General features: G+C 37.2%; 1 protein-coding gene across 2 annotated transcripts in view; it reads right to left on the reverse strand.

The window, feature by feature from the left end:
- The window catches only part of TAFA1 (TAFA chemokine like family member 1), a 505,133-nt gene that overhangs the window by 2,269 nt on the left and 479,538 nt on the right, over nt 1-23,326 (reverse strand). For both annotated transcript variants that reach the window (XM_088027637.1, XM_028110328.2), the window contains exon 3: nt 3,582-3,706. In XM_088027637.1, the coding sequence (XP_087883763.1) occupies nt 3,582-3,706 (125 nt within the window). The remainder of the gene's footprint in view (nt 1-3,581; nt 3,707-23,326) is intronic.

A 23,326-nucleotide genomic window follows, 5' to 3' on the forward strand; every position in this document is an offset into this window, starting at 1 on the left:
TTAAAGAAAAGAAACCAATAGGTTTGTAAGAGAAGATCTCTTGTCAATATCAGGATTGGTGTGTCTTGCCACAGACTAACAACAAAGCAATTTAATGAAACAATTGAAGCAATGGTTAAGAGGGAATAGGGTTAAAATTTAGCCTTGAGACTTCACCCAGATGTACCAGACCTCTCCCCAGGAGGGTTTCTGTGACCAGCTTTATTGTACCCCTTGCTAGGTTTTGGAAAACTTCTCAAGGGTAACTATTTTCTCTCTGTAAAATGACATTCAGGAAGCTTCCTCTTTTCCTTAGGTTTATTCTCTCCAATCTCCTGAAAGGGAAGCCTGTACCTGATTCTACTTATCTTTTCTCCTTCCTTCTGTAGGTTATATTATCACCTAGATCTAATTTTCTCAAGACTTTCCTTCAGATTGTGGCCCGTTACCCTGGCTAGTTCCCATTCCGCTGTGTCTGGTCCTTTAAATGAAACATAATAAAAAAAATAAAAAGAAATAAAAAGAAAAAGAAAAAACAAAAAAATAAATGAAACAATGAATTTCTACTCTCCATCCTCCTTCAAAAAATGAGCATCATGAAAGTCTGAATTAGATCACAGTTTGAAATATTTTTGTTTATCTACATTTCACAGACTGCTGAGGATTTTGACTTGGGATGATTTTTTGGGAAGTCATAATAGCAAGGTTTTGAAAAAACCTATATAAGGAAAAATGACAACTCGGACTCTATCTTGCAAATTTCTTCATATTGGAGTTACTTTTAAAAATTAACAGTATGAAGGAAACTCTCAGTTGCTATTAACAAGCTGGGCATGTTTCTTCTTTTTTGCTTTTATGTTTTCTTTCTTTCTTTTCTTTTTTTCCTGAGAGCACTCTCTTTGAATCAGTCTTACACATAAGAACCGAAGAGGTGATTTTCTTTATTTTTCTTCTTACTTTAAGAATTTGATTTTTTTTATCTTAAAGATTACTTCTTAGATAAGAACAGAACAATGAAAACCTATGACTCATAATTAAAGTATATCTGTCTATTAAACTGTTTTTAAAAGTTAAACTGCCAGAGGCAATATTTGAAATATGTAGGCGTATTTATATTCTGACAGGGAAAATCACACAGGGCGTACCAGAAAAATTAATATAAAACCTATTTTGGAGCACATCATCTAAGGACTGGTGTTGGCATGCCGTTTATACAGAAGGGAAAGCGCCTGTACGTATCAGCTGGACTTAATTGTGCCTTTGTGTTTAAAAGCATGTATTTCACTGTGAATTTCTTTGTAAGGAAGTGGGGGAGAAAATTAAGTCAGTAGTAGTGTCTGAGTCCTCTCAAGGTGTAAAAAAGTACAGCTTTTCCTCCTGTTTCCTTTTTCCTTCTCTAAAGACAGTGTGGAGATTTATTAGTTGAGTGATGTGTTGCTCACATGACTATAGAGCAATCTCTTGTTTCCTTGATTGAAATGGACACACACATTAGAACAGCTACATCCTCTGCTTTCAAACCAACTGCATGGGCGATTTATTTCTCTTGTACACTCAACTGTCTTGGTTGCATTCAGCCCACCCAGGATGGTAGCAAACAGTGCGCTCCAGACTCTATTACTGTGATCAGACCTGCACTGTACTTCTGGGAGAACAGAAAATGTCTGGGAGGTATTTACAATATGTTTTAAAATACACTCTACAGAGGCCAAATCAAAGAAAGTTACACCATCATAAAAAGTAGCATTAACATTTCTGTGTTTTGTTTATTTATATTCTCTCTTCCGAAGAGTCTCCTAGTTGGTACCCTTGGAATTTCACATACTTAAATCCTGAAATAATTTGACTTGTATTATTGTTCTTTACTGAGTTTCAGGTCTGGAGGAACCATGAGAGCAGGCTTATGTTCAATAAAGGGAGATCAGTTATCATTTGGAAGAGGATATGGAGATTTGGCAGAATAAAATATATTAGCAACCTGCTTGAAATAATGGTGATCAAATTCCAATCATATTGGCCGTGATTCAGAGTAGCTGAAAACCAACTTGTGAGGACATCTTCAGACTGTTTGGTGGTATTAGTTTCATGCAAAATGTAACCAAAGGGAAACCTGAAATCCACTCTCCATCAGTTAATGAAGATGGTTTCTGGAGGTAAATGTCATGAACTGGGTTCATTTTCGAATAATCTCTCCTGAGGGTGTTTCTTTGAACTGAAATATGATAATCCATGCTGAGCATCCCAGGTGCATGAAAATACATTTTTTTAAAGATTTTATTTATTTATTTATTTGAGAGAGAGAGAATGAGAGAGAGAGAGCATGAGAGGGGGAAGGGTCAGAGGGAGAAGCAGACTCCCTGCTGAGCAGGGAGCCCGATACGGGACTCGATCCAGAGACTCCAGGATCATGACCTGAGCCGAAGGCAGTCGCTTAACCAACTGAGCCACCCAGGCGCCCCTGAAAATACATGTTAACAGGCTAAGATGTTCAGGAACCTCTCCTGGCCACGAGCCAAGGAGGTATAGCCATTTACTGCTTATTGTAGTCAATACGGGCAACTAAATTTGATATGCAAAGAGTCTCTACTTATTTTATATATAAAATATGTTTTATAAGGTATTATGTTTTCTGAATCACAAGGGTGCAAGGATCAGTTTTATTTCTTGAAAAGATAATGCTGAGAAGAAAGATCAAGTTAAAACTCATTATACAGGGGTGGGAATCACAGATGCCCTTTTAAATTTGAATCACCCTTTTGGAAGGCTACAAGTTCAACATGTTGGAATTTTTAACTAGTAGAGCTTGCTTTCAACAATACCCAACGCATTAAAATACATACACCTGTAACGGGGCTCTCGGTCACATGATATAGATATGTGTAATCCTACTGGTTGTAAAAATATTAACATAGTTCTGTAGTACATTTGAATAAATACTGTCTTAAGTGCTCTGAGTGCAACCCCCTCCATCTTCCCCCCTTTAGGACTCCCATACTTTCCTATGATCTAGTATCTATAGGGTCAATGTCTGGCCTAGCGGGGCCCTTCCAATCTGCCATCGCAACACCAATTCTGATGAGTTGGATGGCCTCACTATGCAGGTTGTTATATATTTTGAAGATAACTCCTTATTTTACCACAGAAACCAAGGAATGAAAATTCACATCACACAAACCTTTCACTTCCTTAAAAGATCATCAAATAATTCTTTGAAAGACCTATAGAAAATGGCTGTACTTAAATGCAGTCCTTTTCAGCAAACCATCTGGATGAATTAGGCCAGACCCTTATTTTATAATCTCTTTTGAGCACCACAGTTATTGGCTGAATTATTTGCATAATTACTGTTCCTCTTCCTTTGGCTATGGCAACCCAGCCTTATTTATGAGCCAGTCATAGAAACACTGAACTGCTCAGTATGGAAAAATCAAGTTCAATCTCTAACTTGAGATTAATCAATATGAATGGTTAAGAATATTTTCTGTCAGGGAAAAGGCTTTCTTGTCTCCTGTTCAAAGCTTCTCTGGGGGCTGATTATAGAACACAAAGGTAAACAGTATGGTTGGTAACATGCATGAGACATTTGAAAGAAATAAACTTACTCTTGTCGTCTTAATTTTATTGCCTGTAGCACACATCCATCCGGAATTATCAGGTAGTGTCTTACATTCTTCTCCCTCGAGACAAGGCTCCATCTCACACCACCATTTCCCAATCACTATGGAAGCTGCACAAAAACAAGAAACAAGGGTGTTTGCATTCATCCAAACAACCTGGGCATGGGTGCTGTGACCCTCTGGAAGTGTCAATTCTCTTTGAAGCACAGTAGTTTCTCTTTAAGCTTCTATGACTAGCTAAGAATTCTCTCTGAAGAAGAGTAATATTTTCATGTATCAGTCTTACATCACAAATATAATTTTATGCTGCCTGGTTTGATCAAGCAACATTTTGTCAAAAATCTCCTCAGACAATAAAAGATGAAAACATATGGATTGGGGAGATATACTTTTTGGAGGAAATTTTATGTTAGTTTTCACAAACCAAGGACCTGTACTTTTTATTTGCAGGGAAGGGGACAAAAGTGTTAACTGCTCTTCAGAATGACAGAGCTATTCCTTCAGAAAGGCCAGTTTATCCACCCAGCATTAGGGTTTATCCCCCAGCCTAATGTCTTCGAGAAAAAACAAAATGACTGAAAACATGAAAGAAAACCTGCAAAATAAAAACTGAGTAATAATTAATAAAAGTATTTGTTTACAATCAAAGTTAAATTTGATGTGAGCTGGGTTTCCTTTTGATGTTTGATATGATGTGGCTGAAACTTTAGAAAGTTAAGCTTCTGATAAGAAAAGCCTTACTTTTCAGGGTAATAGCAAAGATGACCACAACACGAAGCTGGCAACGAATTTACTGGATCTATTTATAGCACACACTTGTTTTTGTTTTTGTTTTTACCAAAGAAAAGGTGTACAACTTTTATAGTATTTTAAGTGCATGGGAGTTCACAAAAAAGTGGCTAGACTTTTCCATTTTATTTTTTGTTTTGATAATAAGATTTTATAAAATAGTGACTGGATGCACTCCACACAAATCAAGAAGCTCCACATCTTCCCTAATACCTTCATGAATGAAGAATTATTTCTGCCATCCCAAATACTCAAAATGTCTGCCAGTGTCTCTTCCCGGCACTTTCTGATTAGCTGTTTTCATACTGAACGGGAACCCTAGTTCTGTAGATACTCAGCCCTTAGCCCCTTACCCCCCAAGAAGAGTCCCCACCGTGATGCTTCCTCCTCACAAAGACAAAGAGGTCAGATGACATCTGTTAACATCACAGAGGATTCATATTGAAACAGAATGGAGTGATACTCCCCCCTTGGCAAAGTGAAGCAGGAGCACGTTGAAATTCCCCACCCATCCGGCATTAGGCATTCTGTAGAGGGATTACATTGCTAACTTACAAGCAGAACGGTTTAAACATCTGGCCATCTGCTTACATTCAAGTTATCCTCTTTCTACACTACCCTTAGTTTGGACTTCCCCTCCTTTGGAATCCAGTGTATGGATTGCAAAGTTTTGATATTATATGCAAAATTATGTCTACTCTATTATCCAGTCAATTTAAGGAATTTTCCAAGGGTAATTTTGCCTCTGTTTGATTCATACCTTATGTGTGGACCAGGCCGAATGACATAAAGTGAATCTCCGTTGGAATATAGCATGCAAGTATAGCAAGTAAAATCTTGTAAATAGTCTATCCGTATGCAAAACAATGTGATATTTTGGTAAAACACGGAGTAGTAACAGAAGACACAAATCCTCCACACGGTACAAAATGACTATGAGAGCTAAGAGTGTTTTTCTTTTCATTTCTTTTTTAAGATTTATGTATTTGAGAGAGTGGGGGTGGGGGGAGAGGGAGAGAGAGAGAGCACTGGTGTGCAAGTACAAGTGGGAGAGGGGCAAGGGAAAGAATCTCAAGCAGACTCCCGTTGAGCCCCGAGCCTGATGTGGGGCTCGATCTCACAATTCATGAGACCGTGACCCGAGCAGAAACCAAGAGTCAGACACTTAACTGACTGAGCCACCCAGGTGCCCCAGGAGTGTTTTTCTTTTCAATAGCAGGACTCTGTTCATGAGGATGTGGAATAGGGCCACATTCTAGTCATAGGTAAGAGAACTTAATCATGTGAATTAATAGGTGACAATAGTAAATAAGAGATGCATGTATTTTGGCAGCAAGAAAAACACTTGTAGTGTTGAAAGGGGACAAAAATAAACTGTCAGGTTTCCGGTAACATAAGATAAAAGTCAGGGTCTGGCAGTGTTTATCGAGAGCCCACAGTCTGAAGCTTCCTTTTGGCCAGCACTCAGTCAGCAACAGGCTGGTGACATTTGCCACAGTTGTACCCTGAAATCCCACCTAATATCTCACGATAGCTGCCCTGAATCGACACCAAGAATGGAAACCCTCTGATCTTAGCTCTGACGGGAAACTGCCTTTCCTGACAGTCTCCCATTTAGCAGTTGTGACTTTTTTTTCTTTCCTACAGAGGCACACAAATAATGAACAACTGGCAGGAAGGTCAGCTTTAGCATCTTTACTTCCTTGGGAAGGAACTGTACCCTCTTCTTTAGGCTGCTCTCTGCCCTCTCCGGGCTGACCTACTTTGTTGCAAGCTAACAAAACAGTTTCTCTTTCTCTTAAGCGTTAATATCTTCTCAATGACAATGTAGACAATAGGAAAAAGAAGGCATCTCAAAACCCACAGATCACCTTTAATTCCAGGTGGTAAAGGTGCACTGGTTTACAGGGAAAAATGAAAGGCTTTCTAAGAATTAAAACATCCCCAGACCTGCCTATAATCTCTAAAAATTCATATTATACTTGCTTCTCCTAAATAGAATTTGATGCTTTTACATTACCCTCTGGTTTATTAGAATCTAGTTCATTATTCCGGTGTTGCTTTTCTAAAATTGCTATTAGGCTAATTTTGCTTCTGATTTATGCATTACATGGTCATTTTAATGTATATCACTTCATGTCCTAGGTCAAACTATAGTCTTTTTTCCTAGTTTTTTTTATATATACTCATATTTCCTGCAATAACTTTAAGAAAATTCAGAGAGGATTTATAAATTGCTCCCTCTTCTCCCATACTGGAAGCTACTTAAAACCTTCAGATTATTGAAAAAGGAATGATTGATTAGATTTAATACAGTGAGCTAATATGAATGTTACTTAACTGTTTTTATAATTCTTCTTATGAAGATATTTGTAATAAGAAAAATGTAAACACAAATAATTGTAAATATCTTGAATTATAATGGTCAGTGCAGTAATAAAAATGACAACTGACATTTTTGATGGCCTCTTCTGTGTTAGGTATTTTAAATATATTATATTTAATATATTAAAATTTAATATATATAAATATATTTTAAATATATTATCTTAATCTTCATAGCAATCCTAAAGGTGAGGATTATTTTGAATTTATTGTATGGATGAAAAAACTGAAGGCCAGAAGGGTTAAATAACTTTGCCAAGCTTACACTAAAATGCAGGCCTGCCTAATGCTAAAATCTATGGTTTGCATCATAATAGGGCAAACTCATTCAAGTTTTGTGTTCAGGATTCACAGAACTCATAAAAAGCATTTACTGACTGCTGAGTGAATGAATGAATTCTCTCTGGCGTATGATTATTGAAAATAAATTTCAAATACACACAAAACACTTGAGGCAAACACAAAAACATTTAGTTTCTTATAAAATTAAGTTAATGTAAAAAAATATTTTGGGTAAGAGCCAGTTTATATCACACTTGTTTCTTCCTAGACTGAGCTACATATTGCTCAATTTTACTACTTACAGCGTTTTGGTAGAAAGTCCCAGTAGTGAACAGTTTTTGAAGCCACAAGAAATTTGTGAAGTAGATGACTAACTTCTATGAGGACTTTTTATCCCCTAGAAGAACTGAGTTAATTAAATAACAGCTCCAACCCTCTCTTATCTGTGGTGATTATGAAAGAGGCTCCTTTTTAACCCTGGGGTTCTGGAATTTGCTTTCTGAATGTGTCATATTCAGGAAAATATCTGAGCTTCAACTTTTTCAAGAATGTTCATCTTTCCTTGAGAAATTCTTAAAATCACTAAAGCTACTTTAATCATGAGTTTTGATTTCACCTTTATACCAGGTCATGTTGCTACAGAGCAAAGAGAGACTGTCAAAGGAGAATCAATCCATCTTTCAGTGATAAATCTTAAATAGACCACAAATCCTTTTGTTGTTGTTGTTAGTATTGTTTACTCTGAGCCATTTTCCCATGTAAAGAGAACAAGGTACTGATAAGCAATGGACCTAATAAATACAGCAAATATGCATTATCTTGTTGAGGAAGTACAGTCCCTGTTCATCATTTCAATAGACAATATTTGGGTCTCAACTCAGTAAAAGTTCTTTGCACACTTTCTGTAGTCAAAGGACTACCTGATTTAGTGAGATGGATAAAATAATGAACATGACATAGTTCCTGCCCTGAGAGCTTACAGTTTAGCTCAGAGTTTCTCAACATGGGCACAATTGGCATTTTGGCATGAATTACTGTAAGGGGGTATAAATGAGCAAAGTGCTTGCTTGGCAGTAAGTACGTTATTGTGTTAGAAGAGTAGGCTCACACTGGGGAGTGGGAAGAGAAAGAAAATCTTAATAAGATTGTAGAAGTTCTTGAAAGCATGAGGTTCAGGCTTTTTTTTTCCCCCTGAAAGAAATGGTAAGTCACTGAATATTCTAGATTCTGTGTGCAAACGGAAGACACGATTAACAGGGTGGTTGGGAAAGATGGATTTGGCAGTGATGTACAAGATGGAAGAAGGAAGAAGCAAGCAGCTGAAATGCTACATAAACATGGCAGCTTTCACACAGAAGGGATAGGTATTGATTGTGGTTGCCTACTACAGAATTGTGAAGAAGGGCAGGGTGAAAGCGATGTCAGGAACAACTGAGGAAACTATATGGCCAATAACTCAACTACATCAACTGTAACCCCCACTACACTGGTCTAGAATTACTAGCTCATGTACCTGCCTATTCACCAGGCAATGTGCTTCTGGAGTCCAGGGATCCTACTCCATTCATCTCTGAGTGGCACGGAGTAACTCAAAACAGGTTTAGAATATAAATGAGTGAATAAAAAAAAAGAAACAGAGAAAAAGAAAAAAAAATAGTGCTTATATCAAAAGATTGGGAGAATTTCATGAGAAAGTGCATTCAAAGCACTCAGCAGAGTGTCTGCCATTCAATAAATGTTCAATAAATATTAGCAATTATTATCATTGGCATCATCATTTTTATTACTCTAAAGAATACAATCACTCCAAAACAGAAAAGGCAATTCTTCACAAAGTGAGAGAGTGAACCATTGTCCTTCAATATTATGCCAAACTCTCAGCTTGCTTCTACGACTTATGAGAGTTTGAGCATAAATTAAATGGCTGAACATATGATTTCATTCATGTTCCCAGAGTAGGTTATAAGTACATCAGTCAAGACAATTTCCGGGCTACTTTTTGTGCAACCTGTCATGCAGTTTAGGCAATGGCTGGAACTCCATGAGAGGACTGGGACAGCTCTCCTGCCTTTCTTTATGCACAGGTTGTTGGAACAGCTGTTACAATGCTCTTCTTCAAAGGACCTGTCTGTGACTCCCTCTGTGTTATTGTCTTTATCAAAGTAAACAGAAATTTAAAGGCATAAAATACTGTGGCCTGCAGTCATTCCAAACTCCCTCCTTCCTGTGAGCCCACATTTAAGGATAGGATCCAGGGTGGAGAAGCATTATGTAGTGGTTAAACTCTAAACTCTTGGATATAGGCCAGAGAGACCTGGATTTGAATGTTAAACCCACTATTCAGTGATAGTATGGCTTTGGAAAGTTGCTCAGGTCAAGTCTAAGGTTCTTGAGTTATAAATGCAGTTAGCAGAAATCACAACTGGTTATAGTAAATTTTAGATGAGATCAACATCTTAGTGCAATACATAATAAACTTTATACTCAACATGTGGCAGTTATTGTTATTTGTCCACGTGTCCTCTATCCAGCTATGTATGCATCCATCCAATTATCTTCATAGAGAGTTAATGCCTTATCTTTAATGGAAGCTTATACTAATTGTGGGATGCATATATTCAGTTTTTGTTAATTAGACCATATTTATTTGTAGGATCTACAATATATTTCGGAGACATACATGGAATTAATGATGTGATTGATTAGTATTGCTTTCCTCCTACAAATTCTATTCCAGTGTTTTTCAAACTGGGGCAATTTTATCTTCCTTGAAGGTATGTGAAGACTAAAGTTATCTCTTATTTATTCCAAAGTTCTTCATTAACTGCTGTTAATGACATAAATAACTATAAAACAGACACAGCTCCTACCCTAAAGTGGCTTACAGTCTATTGTGGGAGATATACTCTAATTGTAATGATGTGGTAATACATACAGACAAATTATGAAAAGGATGCTGGGGAAACTAATGAGTGGATCTGCTTTGTATTATCAGACTGATGGTACTAAGAAGAGCCCTCATTAAACATAGGAATGCTTATATCTTTTCAAGTTAGTCTTTTCACTTTCTCTGGGTAAATACCCAGTAGTGGAGTTATTGAATCATATGGTAATTCTATTTTTAATTTTTTGAGGAATCTCCATATTCTTTTCCAGAGTGGCTGCACCAATTTACATTCCCACCAACAATGCATGATGGTTCACTTTTCTCCACATTCTCACCAACACTTGTTATTTCTTGTGTGTGTGTGTGTGTGTGTGTGTGTGTTTAAGCCATTCCGACAGGTGTGAGGTGATATCTCATTGTGGTTTTGATTTGCATTTCCCTGATGATGAGTGACGTTGAGCATCTTTTCATGTGTCTGTTGGCCATCGGTATGCCTTTTTTGGAAAAATGTCTATTCAGGTCCTCTGCCTATTTGTAAATTGGATTGTTTGTTTTTCCGGTGTTGAGTTGTAGAAATTTTTAATATATTTTGGACATTAACTCTTCATCAGATGTATCATTTGCAAATATCTTCTCTCATTAGTAGCTTACTTTTTTGTTTTGTTGGTGGCATCATCACTTATAATAGCCAAAATATGGAAGCAATGGAAGTGTCCATCAATAGATGAAGAATGAAGAAGGTGTGGTATGTACACACACACACACACACACACACACACACAAACATACACACACTGGAATATTATACAGCCATAAAAGAGTAAGATCTTGACATGTGCAACAGCATAAAAGGACCTAGAGGGTATTATGCTAAGCGAAATAAGTCAGATTAAGAAAGACAAATACCGTATGATTTTACTCATATGTGGCATCTAAAAAACAAAACGAGTGAATTAAAAAAGAAAAACAAAAAAGGCAGAATCAGACCTATACATACAGAAAACAAACTGATGGCTGCCAGAGGGAAGGGAGGTGGGGAATGGGCAAAATGGGTGAAGGGGGGTGGGAGATACAGGTTTCCAGTTACGGAATGAGTGTTATGGGAATAAAAAACAGGTATAGGGACTATATAGTCAATGCTACTGTAATAGCATGGTAAGATGACAGATGGCAGCTACACTTGTGGTGAGTATAGCATAAAGTATATAAAAGTTGAATCACTATGTTGTACACTTAAAACTAATGTAACATTGTGAGTCAACTACTTTCAAATAAAAAAAAGTCTTCATTGCTGAGGTAATCTAATAACTAAGTAATCAACAAAATCATTTCCATAGTAAAGCAAATAAGTATACATATTATGAGGTAGAAGTCTAACTTCACATGAATTCTAAGATAAAAAACAAAGCATAAATCTTTTGCTTGCCATGGGCTGTTCCATGCTGTCTGATCAGAATGCAGGGGTATAGTTTCTAATGCTTTGAAAAAAGCTGTCTGCTCTGGTGACAGGGAATATTCAGAGAATTTTTATCAACTCAAGGGAGTGCTCCTAATTCCTGCCAATACTAATATTCTTCTTTGTGCGCTCTACACCAAGGCTGGAGTCCCTGGCTTATCGTGCACTTTCAATGCATGATAACACTATCCTTGTGCCCACTTATAAATTAAACACTGCATGTTAGTCTTGCTTTCACTAAATCAGTGGTTTTATCTTAGGATTAAATTCAGCTATATTTTTTCATTTGTTTGTAGACATAATTTTAAATATATGTTTGAGAAGAAACACAAAGAATCATGATCATAAAATAAATTTTCTATTGAACATTCCTGTATTCTCAAATTTAACATTCTGTGATTAAAACATTTAAGAGCAACCCCGAAGTTTATGGTAGAGTGTGATTTGTAATTTTGTTGGACCCATGCATTCTTATGTCCTTGTTTTTGCCAACCATAGAAACCTTTGTTTTTCCTCCTTAATTTAAAAGCAATATATATTCTTTTATAAAATTCAAAGCATTCAGAAAATTAGCGAAAGGAAAGTAAGCATAATCACATTAAGCAGAAGTAGACTGCTACCTTTGGCTATGGATTTTCCAGACTTTCTCTCTGATTATTCTTGACACAGCATCCAGAGTGATCTTTTATAATGCACATCACTTCATATCATTCCTCTGCTTAAAACTCTCCAGTGGTGGCAGCGCATGGAATAAATTCTATACTCCTTACACTAGGCTTCAAAGATCCATGTTACTTGGCTCCTCCTATCTCTCCATCCACGTTTTTCTACCAGCCTCACCTCCACCCTCCATTCTGGATCAATCTCTCTATCCCCCTATCTCTTCTGCAAACATGTAAATCTCTTTTTTTTGATTTGGCTCACCCTCAGTCCAGGGCATATTCATCCAGAATTGGCATCAACTTAGCCTCAATGCAACAGTTTTGTTTTGTTTTGTTCTAGAGTGTCCTCTCGAAAATTTATCAAAAAATAATCCCTCTCGAAAATTTATCAAAAATAATCCCTATCAAAAAAAATCAAAGCCTGCTTTGATTTTTCTCATAGTATGTGCTACTTCCTGAATTTACACATTTTTCAGTTTATCTGGATATTTGTCCTTTCCCCCCTTTTGGCTGTAAGTGCCATGAAGGTTTGGACTTTGTATTCCCAAGTGGCTAGAAGGGTGTTGCCATATAGCAGCAGGTTATCAATATATATATTTTTAAATTGAAGAAATATATACACCAACATACACATTTTTTAATAAAAGTAGTATCATTCCACACATACCATCTGCTAACCTTTAAAATCTAACCATGGAATCATAAATATTTTTCCATGTCTCAAATAAAGGAAATACATCATAATTTTTAGGCCTACATCACATCCCCTATTAAGGTGCATCTTATTTAACTAATCCCTTAGTGTTAGAAATTTGTCTTTTTTGTGGCTGGTTGTTTGCTATTAGTAAGGATGCTTATATTAACACCCTTGCACATACACAGTTGCAAATGTATTTAATTATTTCCCCAGGATAAATTCCAAGAAGTGGTATTTTTGAGTCAAAAGATAAAAAAAAAAAAGGTTAGCATTTGTGACATATAAACTGTCGAGAAATTGCACTAATGCTATTTCTCAGCAGAAGTACCCATTTCTCTGCACACCTTCAGAAATACTGGTTAGAATTCTTAATGCTTCCAGTGAAGCATGGATTTTGTCTTTTGCGGGGGACAGAAACATGTTCTTAGCCAGCTAGGGAACCCAGCCCACTCCCAGTTTTCATATTCCATGTTGACTATCTATGGAGTAGATCTAACATAGTAAAACACAAAAACAGCAAAATCTCAATTTCTTGGTGAATAATTCCTCCATGAGGAAATCTAACCAAGGGGGCTGTAAAATCCTGAGGAGAGAATCATGAGGTCAAAGAGAGTGAAGGCTCTAAGCCAAAATGAAAACAAGGACCAAAAGAATATTATATTCTTTAGTGTAAATTGATACTTCTTGGAAGTCCCTGCTGAATGGGATATACTTACTACTCTACACATACATCGTAGGTTTAGCAAACTCAGCATGGAGAATCTTGCTATTTCAGACTAAAACATGCATTTATGTTTGTCCCTTTGAAATTTGGCTTCCTGGTGGTTGCCACTTCTATGTAGTCCGTTTACATCATGGCAACAGAATGGGGAGGGGGGCTGTTACAGGGATGTGGATATAGAGAAGAACTCCAAAATCTCTATATTTTAAATCAAAGGGAAAATTAGATTAAAAAAGATATTTATAAGCAACTTTTTAAATAAAGATTTATTTATTTAGAGAGAGAGAGTGTGGGGTGGGAGGGGTAGGATGGACAGAGGGAGTGGGAGAGAGAGACTCTGCTGAGAACAGAGCCCGATGCAGGGTTCGATCTCACAACCCTGAGATCACGACCTGAGCAGAAACCGAGTTGGATGCTCAACATACTGTGCCACCCAGGCACCCCTTATAAGCAACATTTGAGCCACATGCACATGTATATATCTTTTGAGTACTAGCTCTTTGTGTTCTTACAGTTTAGAAATGGCTCACTAGAGAAATATATTTGTACACAAGTGTTTTCCCAATGTGAAAAAGTACTTTGTGAGGTTATTATTAAATTCTATACATAGTTTTTGCTAAAATTGCTATAATCATATTTGCCATAATCAAATACCATAATCAAATAATGTCAGTTAAATACATTTTCTTCTTTTCATATGTAAAATAGTCACTTTTACTGTTATTGATACATTAAAATATCACTTTTGGTTGATTCCACTTTGCAACTAATCCCAAATATTGGGATTAAAAAAATTAAAAAGAATTAAAAAATTATTGGCATCAAGCTCCTTTTCAGAAGTAGGGCTCGAAATCTTGGCCTTAATGCGAAGTTGTACACTGATTGTAAGCTCTTTCATTTTAATCTTGTTCCCACTAGAGAAGATTGATATAAATAAAATTTAAATAGAAAACACATTTCAGATGCCAACAGCGAAAAAGACTCTGTCAGCCTAATGAAAAGGTATCAATTTTCTCTACTTTATTCAATAAATTGTGAGTCATTTTCTAAATGGATTAGATTAAAGGAAAGTTCAAACTCCCAGTGAGATGCTCTTGGCACTGATGGAGACTTTAGACAAGAGAGAAAGAACAGGGCACATAAAACCTCTTAGGCCTCTTCAGATCTATAAAATTGATAGCAAGTGGGAGAGAGGTGTCTCTAACCCTGAAGTCACCTATTGCCTGAGAAGCCAAATCCTGGGGAATTGAACAAGACACACCGTTTCTCTTATTTTGTTAGGATGTCATGGAGGTTGAGTAAATTACAACTGAGAACACGGAAAGCTTGGGAGGGGTGAGTCCTGGGTGAAAAGCCTGTGGCTCTCAATGCTTTATATGCCTGTCTCATAGATGTATGATAAAATGAGAGAACATTATGCTATAATGCGATTATGCTCAAACAGCCTCTGTGGGAGACTTTGATACCTTCAGGTTTATTATAATTAATTTAACTTCAGAAAACATAACCTAACCTTCATGTGAGGATGTAAACCTTGATCATAGAACACTCTTGGATCTAATCGGATTCTTGTGTATGTGTCTGAAATGGCAAAGTAATTTGATAGCCAGTTATTTTTGTAATTTGGAAGAACTGCCCAAAACCTCTTTAAGCATATGCATTCTTTTGTCAGCCCCTTGAGAAGTGAAAAATAACAATCAACTGTTTTATTTTCTTCTACAGAATACCACACAACCAGCATGGTTGTTTTTTGTTGAAATGCCTGAATGGTTTGGAAGAGTTTAGCTTTCCTTATCAGAAAATATTTATAGACTATCTGCTCTATGCTTAGCACCACTTCATATAGGCAGTCTGAGTTACACAAAAGCAGGCCAGAGCTTTCACATGAATTTTAAAGTAGAAGAGGAAATAAGAAATCTTATAAGGTTCTCATTTCTAAATATTTACTTCCAATAATATTGAACACTTAGAAGCTGTGTGCTAGATGGTGGCATAAGAAGACCCTGAACTCATCTTGTCCCATGGGTACACCAAATCTATACCTACATATAGAGTTATTAGGAACAGTTTCTGCACAACAAATGATAGGGGGACCACATAAAGAAGGGTAGAGTAGATGGAGAGATGGTAATGATGGGAACCCCTCCCCCCAGTATGATGATCTGGAGTAGGAACGGATATCACTGAGGCCAGTGCACCAACTTGCCTGTCCTGGGACACGGTGAAAAAAAAAAATAGCTTAAAGACAAACTAGACTATAAGTGAAGGAAATCCATTTACTAACCTTAGATTGCTAAAAGGTGGGAATTGCTAGAACTCTCTCAGGAGGGGGAGGCACTAGCAAGTTCTATTTCCTACATTTCCCCCCTCCCTTGGTAGCAGGGGTCTTGGCACCCTAGCCAGCCTTCTAGGGCAACCCAGAGAGCCCCAAGCCCCCATCTCACCCCAGCTCCAGCCACTCCACCAAGGTGGCACTGATGTGGTGAGTCCCAGGAATCCCCTGACCCACCCCTGTTCTGGCTCCAAATGTCCCACCAAAGTGGCTCTGCTGTAACATGCCCCAGGAGCCTGGTCCACACACACATCAACTTCAGCTGTTTCACCAGGCTGGCCCTGGTGTGGTGCACCTTGGGACTTCCCTGGCCCGGCTCCAGCTCCAGAACGTCTATCAAAGCTCCCAGCACATGCAGTCTACAGAGGGGAGGTTCCTACACAAGGTGACTCCTTCCAGACGGGAAGAGGTGGTTGCTCCACCTAATTCATACAAAAAAATACAAGTCAAACAGAATGAGGAGTCAGAGAAGTGTGTTTCAAATGAAAAAACAAGATAAAATTCCAGAAGAAAACCATAATGAAACAGATATAAATAATTTACCTGATAGAAAGTTCAAAGTGATGGTCTTAAGGATGTTCACTGAAGTCACCAAAGAATGGGGGGGACACAGTGCAAACTTCAGCAGAGTTAAAAAATATGACAGAACCGGTCAGAGTTGAAGAATACAATAACTGAAATAAAAAATACACTAGGGAGAATCAACAGTGATTAGGTGACACAGAAGAATGGATCAGCAATCTGGAAAACAGGGCAATGGAAATCATCCAATCAAAATAACAAAAAGAAAAAAAAGAATTTTAAAAAGTGAAGTTAGTTAAAGGAACCTCTGGGGAAACATCAAGGGTACTAACATGCATTTTATAGGTGTCCCAGATGAAGAGAAAAAGAGAAAGAGGGCAGAAAACTTATTTGAAGAAATAATGGCTGAAATTTCTCTAACCTGGGGAAGGAAACAGACATCCAGCTTCAAGAAGTACTGAGTTCCAAACAAGAAAAGCCTAAGAGATCCACATCCAAGACACATTATAATAAAAATGACAAAAGCTGAAGATAAAGAAAGAATCTTAAAGACAGCAAGAGAAAAACAAATAGTCACACAGAAGGGAAAGCCCACAAGACTATCACCTGAATTTTCAGCAGAAATTTGCAGGCCAGAAGAGACTGGCATGTAAAGTGCTGAAAGGGAAAAACTTAAAACTGAGAATACTCCCTGGCAAAGAATACTATCATGGTCATGGATGGGAAGAATTAATATTGTTAAAAGGTCCACACTAACCAAAGCATTCTACAGATTTAATGCTATCCTCATCAAAATACCAATGGTGTTTTTCACAGAACTAGAACAAAGAATCTTAAAATTTGTATGGAACCACAAAAAGCCCAGAAAAGCCAGAGTCATCTTGAGAAAAAACAAAGCTGGAGGCATTATGCACCCTGATTTCAAACTACACTACAAAGTGATAGTAATCAAAACAATATGGTACTAGCATGCAAACAGACACATAGGTCAATAGAATAGAATAGAGAACCCATACATAAACTCAGAAATATATGGTCAATTAATCTATGACAAAGGAAGTGAGAATATACAATGGAGAAAAGGCAATCTCTTCAACAAATGGTGTTGAGAAAACTGGACAGCTATATGAAAAAAAAAGGAAACTGGGCCACTATCTTACACCATACATAAAAATAATTCAAAAGGGCTTAAAGCCTTGAATGTAAGACCTAAAACTATAAACATCCTGGGAGATAACAGGCAGTAAATCCCTTGACAGGATTCTGAGCAATAATTTTTTGGACCAGTCTTCTCAGGCAAGGGCAGCACAAGCTAAAATAAACAAATGGGACTACATTGGACTAAAAAGCTTTTTCATGATAAGGAAAACCATCAACAAAACAAAAAGGTAACCTACCGAACGGGAGAAGATATTTGCAAGTTATACATCCAATAGGGGTTAATATCCAAAATATGTGAAGAATGTACACAACCTAATATGAAAAAAAAAAAACCCCAAAAAGCCCAATTGAAAAATGGGCAGAGGGCTTGAGTAGACATTTTTCCAAAGAAGACTACAGACAGCCAACAGGTACATGAAAGGATGATCAATTAATCATTAGGGAAGTGCAAATCAAAACCACAGTGAGATATCACCTTATACCAGTAAAAATGGCTAGTTTCAAAGACAAGAAGTCACAAGTATTGGTGAAGATTTGGAGAAAAAATACCCGGGTATACTGTTGGTGGGAATGTAAATTGGTGCAGCCTCTATGAAAAATGGTATGGAGATTCCTCAAAAAATTAAAAATTAGAACTACCATATGATTCCGCAATTCTACTTCTGGGTGTTTATCCAAAAAGAAGAAAAGAAAACACCGATTTGAACAGAAATATACGCCCCTGTGTTCATTGCAGCAGTTGACAAGAGCCAAGGTATAAAAGCAACTTAAATGTCCATTGATAGATAAATGAATAGAGAAGATGTGGTAAATATACTATGGAATATTACTCAGTCATGAAAAAGAATGAAATCTTGCCGTTGACAATTACATGGGTGGACATAGAGGCTACTATGCTAAGGGAACTAAGTCAGCTAGAGAAAAGACATTGTATGATTTCACTTATAGCTAAAATCTAAAAAACAAAATGAACCAACCAACAACACAAAACAGAAGCAGACTCCGAGAAACAGGACACACTGCTCATTACGGGGGGGGGGGGGGGGCGGCGGTGAGAAGGGGGCAAGATGGGTAAAAGGAATTAAGCGGTATAAACTTCTAGTCATAGAATAAATAAATCATGGGGCTGCAATGTATAGCACAGGAAATAGAGTTAGTAATATTGTCACAATTTTCTATGGTGACAGATGGTAACTAAGACTTAATTATGGGAATCATTTTATAATGTATAAGAATATCAAATCACTATGATGTACACCTGAATCTAATAAGGTATGTCAATTATGTTCTTATAAAAATATCGGACACTTTATTTAAACATCGAGAATAGCTTTTAGAACCTGCCAACACACTTGGGAAAAGAAAACTCACTATATTGGCACTTTGGAGTTTGTTTTGTTCATGTTAATGATAGCATCAGGAAAGCTGGAAAATCAAAGGAAACCAGTAATATAAATACAACAACGTTTCAGGTGCAGTGATGTGCAAAAAAATTCAGAATTATAGTTGTTCTGCCTTGAGCCATATATCCCCTTCTCTTCTGACTTGAAAAGCTGTAAGTTTAGCAAAACTGGAAGTAGAACGTAATACAAACCCAAAGTTCAGTCTGAGGGCTGAGAATCTGGGAAGGAGGTGGGGATGGTTATATTGGTTGTGGTGGTTTGAAAATCTTGCACCTCCGGCAATCTCAATGTAATAGCAATCACGATTTAGTAATGCTGATTCATTTTTAATTTTTGTATTGATCATCTCTTTATGTCAGATGATACTAATATCCCCTTCTCTGGTTGTAGAAATGGCCAAAAAATCTTACTCTCTCTTTGTGCAGTTCTTTGCAACGTGATCTCCCATCAAGGGCAGGGAGGGGGGGTAAGGGGGGATGGGTGTAGTAGGTGATGGAGATTAAGGAGTGCACTTGTAATGAGCACCAGGTGATGTATGGAAGTGTTGAATCCCTATACCATCATACGCATGAAACTAATGTAACATTGTATATTAACTAACTGGAATTTGAATAAAAACTTTTTAAAAAAAGAAGTGGAGTTTATTTCCCCAGCCCTCCTTTTTTTTTAAATTTAAATTCATGTTAGTAACATATGTTTGTATTACTAGTTTTAGAGGTAGAGTTTAGTGATTCATCAGTTGCCTATAAGACCCAGTGCTCATTACATCCCGTACCTTCCTTAATGCCCATCACGCAGTTACCCTATCCCCACCACCCACCTCCCCTCCAGCAACCCTCAGGTTGTTCCCTGTAGTTGAGTCTCTTATGGTTTGTCCCTAGGCCTTCTATCTGAATCAAATGACCAACATTTGATTTGTTTGGCCAATTAGAGATTAGCCAACATGACATAGGAAGAGGCTTGAAAGTGCTTGTGCTTGGGGTTTTTGCTCTTTGGAATCCCCTATGATGAAAGGTCACATGGAATAGAGAGTAACTATTCCACCTGAGGCCTTCCTGGATTAATGAGCCTGTTAACTATCAGACATATCACTGAGGCCATCCTTGTCTCCAGCTCCAAAAGTCACTGCTGACCTGTCCTCAATCGTCCAACTGCCTGTCTTGAACGCTTATATGACAGTTGCAACTTCAGTGGCTATCCTATCAGGAGAACTGCTGCCATACTGGTACTTATGTCATCAATGAACCAATATCACCAACCAATGCCTCTGGATTTCTTGTTATCCAAGAAAAATTAATGCGTATTATTCAAGCTACTCCAATTGGGCATCTGTTACTTGCTTCCCAACACAATCCTAAGTAATACTGAAGGTATTTGATAAATATTTGTGGACTAACTGAATGAATGAATGAATGAGTGCACGGAGGGATGGATGGATGAATCTGGCAGTTTCTTTGCACTAAAGCCAGATCACTGCCATTTCTATACACAATAGTACTAGATATTCACAACAGCTGAATGATTTTTTTTTGGCATTAAAATTCAGAAATTCAATTGACCTATAGACAATCCAGAGAATGGCTTTCTGTCCTCATTATGTGTCTCCCTATTTTGCATGTACAATCACATCATCCTTCACAATGCACCAGATGCTGAAGATAGAGAGTTGGCATAGCTCTATGTAAATTAGGCATTTTCCCAGAGCACTTCAGTGTCAGTGGCAATGTTGACTTTTCTTAATTACAATCCAGATATGCTCACAATGGAGTAATACTAACTATTATGGTCTAGAGAAGCTACATTCAGTTTCACTAAACAATTAAGATTCATTTAGATGTCTCTCCTATGATTTCGGCAAGAAGAAGAGAGCATTTAGAAATTGCTCTCATGGTGAAGTTTTTTCTGAAGCTTGCTATAGCACAAGAAAGAAACTGGGAGAGGGCTGAAAATCAGCCATCAAAAAAAGAGGAAAAATAGCACCTAAAGAAACTTCTAATATTTATTTATTTGTTGGTTTAAAATCATTTTCTGTCTTACCTGCAGCAAACTGAAATCTATCTCTACCTGAGTCTGAGCCATGGGGGCAGAGCCTGAAAATATTTTTGAATTGATATGATTTGAGGAGAAGACAGGTCTAAAGAAAATTTTTTATTTTATGCTTTGAGTTCTTTAAGTTGGCTCTAGCCCAAGTGCCAAGCTCAAAAACCATTTTCATTTCACTTTCTGAGATGACAACTTTTCTCAAAGAAAAAACCATCACCAGTGCAACTTGGCTTCACATGAAATTCTGAGTAAAGGCATACTGCTTTGCATCATAGAATTTTGTTAGGTTGCAATAGCCTCTTTCTATAGGAAGGAATATACCAAAAATATGTCCTTTCAATTATGAACTTATTATGCAACCTTTCTTGCATAATGTTCCTCTTATATTCAGAACGTTAAAGTAGAGAGAATGTGTAAATCCATAATACACACACATCCTACTGTCAATTCTTTTTTTTTTAAGATTTTATTTATTTATTTGAAAGGGAGAGAGAGTGAGAGAGAGAGAGAGCACGAGAGCGGGGTGAGGGGTAGAGGGAGAAGCAGGCTTCCCGCTGAGCAGGGAGCCTGATGTGGGACTCCATCCTGGGACTCTGGTCATGACCCAAGCAGAAGGCAGATGCCAAACCAACTGAGCCACCCAGGTGCCTCTTGATATCAATTAATTCTGAGACGCATCATGCTACAGAACATAGTTGATACAAAACTATAAGGCAATCATCAGCCCCTTTCTAGAATGTAATTTAGATCAAGAAGCTAAACAGCTTGAAAAATATAGACAAATGTGTCAACTCATACTATTTGGTTATTGAAGAAAAATTACTGATATTCAAAAATTAAATTTAAAAAATTAAATTTAGTCTTATTTATACTCATTGTTAAAACTGTTGTCCTTCCTGTAAAGACCCAGGAAGCAGGCCTCGTGGACAAGTAAAAATTAATCTGAAACCAGTATCGTTCTTGTCTGTTATTTTGGCCTCTCCAGCAATAATTTCATTTCCCCCCTAAATTTACCAATTGAGTTTACCTTTGGGGAAACAAGCTTCTTTCTTTCTCTCAATTCATGTGGTCATGGGACCTAGTCCCAACCTCTGCGTATTTCTCCCCCTGTGCCTCAGTGATTGGTTCAGATGTGAATGAAACTACCCAATGACTCGGTTGTGAGACTTTGATTGGCTCTGAAAGAAGGTCTTTTGACATGAGCTCGTTAAACTGGTAAGTCATAAATCTGAAGTGTTCAGGACCTCCACATAAAATGGTTCTGTTTGAGAAAAAAGACAACACACAGGAAATCACAGCCAAGAGATGATGACTGAGAGCCCAAGTCTTGAGCACTGCTTGATGGTCTGAGTCCAGATATGCCTAATTTGGTATTTGGACTTTTCAGTAAAAAGCCACAGAACTTCTTGTTTTGCTCAAGTCAGTTTGACCGGTGCCTTTGTAACTGACAAATGGCATAAACCAAATTAATATAATTAGTACATGGTTTTGATGCAAATGGTAGTGATAATGTGAGTTTTACTGAAAAGCTTATCATCCGAAATAAATTAACAGCAATCTATTACACATACCCATGTAGACTTATATCTATTTTGCAAATTTCCTGAGTAGCAAATCATTAAAGTTGTAGTTGTTGAAAGTAAAATCTTTGGAGTCTGATTCCCTTATTTTAAATCCTGACGCTACTGTATGATCTTGGGAAAAACATGAACTTCTTTCTGCCTCAGTTTTTTAATCTCTAAGATGGAGATAGTAATAGGACCTAGATTAAAAGATTGTAGAATTGAAGAGATTAATACACATAAAGCCCAAGATCAATGCCTGATACAAATTTCAGCTTTTAATTATTATTATACAAGAAAGCATCAGTTGACCTCATCCAGATGCCATTCAATTAAACATGAATGTACTACATTTCTGTACTATGCTGGGGCTAAGGACAAAATGAATTAATTTCAGTCTATACCCTAAGCCTAAGGAGCTCTCAGTTTAATAAAATATAGTTTAATCAATCAATGTGGTCAGTGCAATGATAAAATAAATAATACTTGAAATCATAACACCTATTGAGCACTTACTGTCAGCCAGGCAATGAGCTCATTGAATTGTATTGATTCTATAATTTAATCCTTTTAACAATTCAGGGATGTAAGCAACGTTATTAGCCCGTTTTAGGGAGAAGGAAATTGAAGCAAAGTAACGTTACATAACTTGCCCATGCTTACACAGCTAGTATGAGGCAGAAGGGTGAATTAGCCAAAGCAACTTTCTTCAGAGCTCCTTAGAGGTTAGAAAAGTGATGTCAGAGATAAGTGCTGAGGATGAATACTAATTTGCAAAGTAAGCAAAGTGGAAATGAGTGATCTCAGTGGAGGTCACACTGTGCACAA

This window comes from Eumetopias jubatus, unplaced genomic scaffold, assembly GCF_037043125.1.
Source record: "Eumetopias jubatus isolate StellerSeaLion01/CBP00866 unplaced genomic scaffold, mEumJub1_p1.0 scaffold_1, whole genome shotgun sequence".
Lineage (NCBI taxonomy): Eukaryota > Metazoa > Chordata > Mammalia > Carnivora > Otariidae > Eumetopias > Eumetopias jubatus.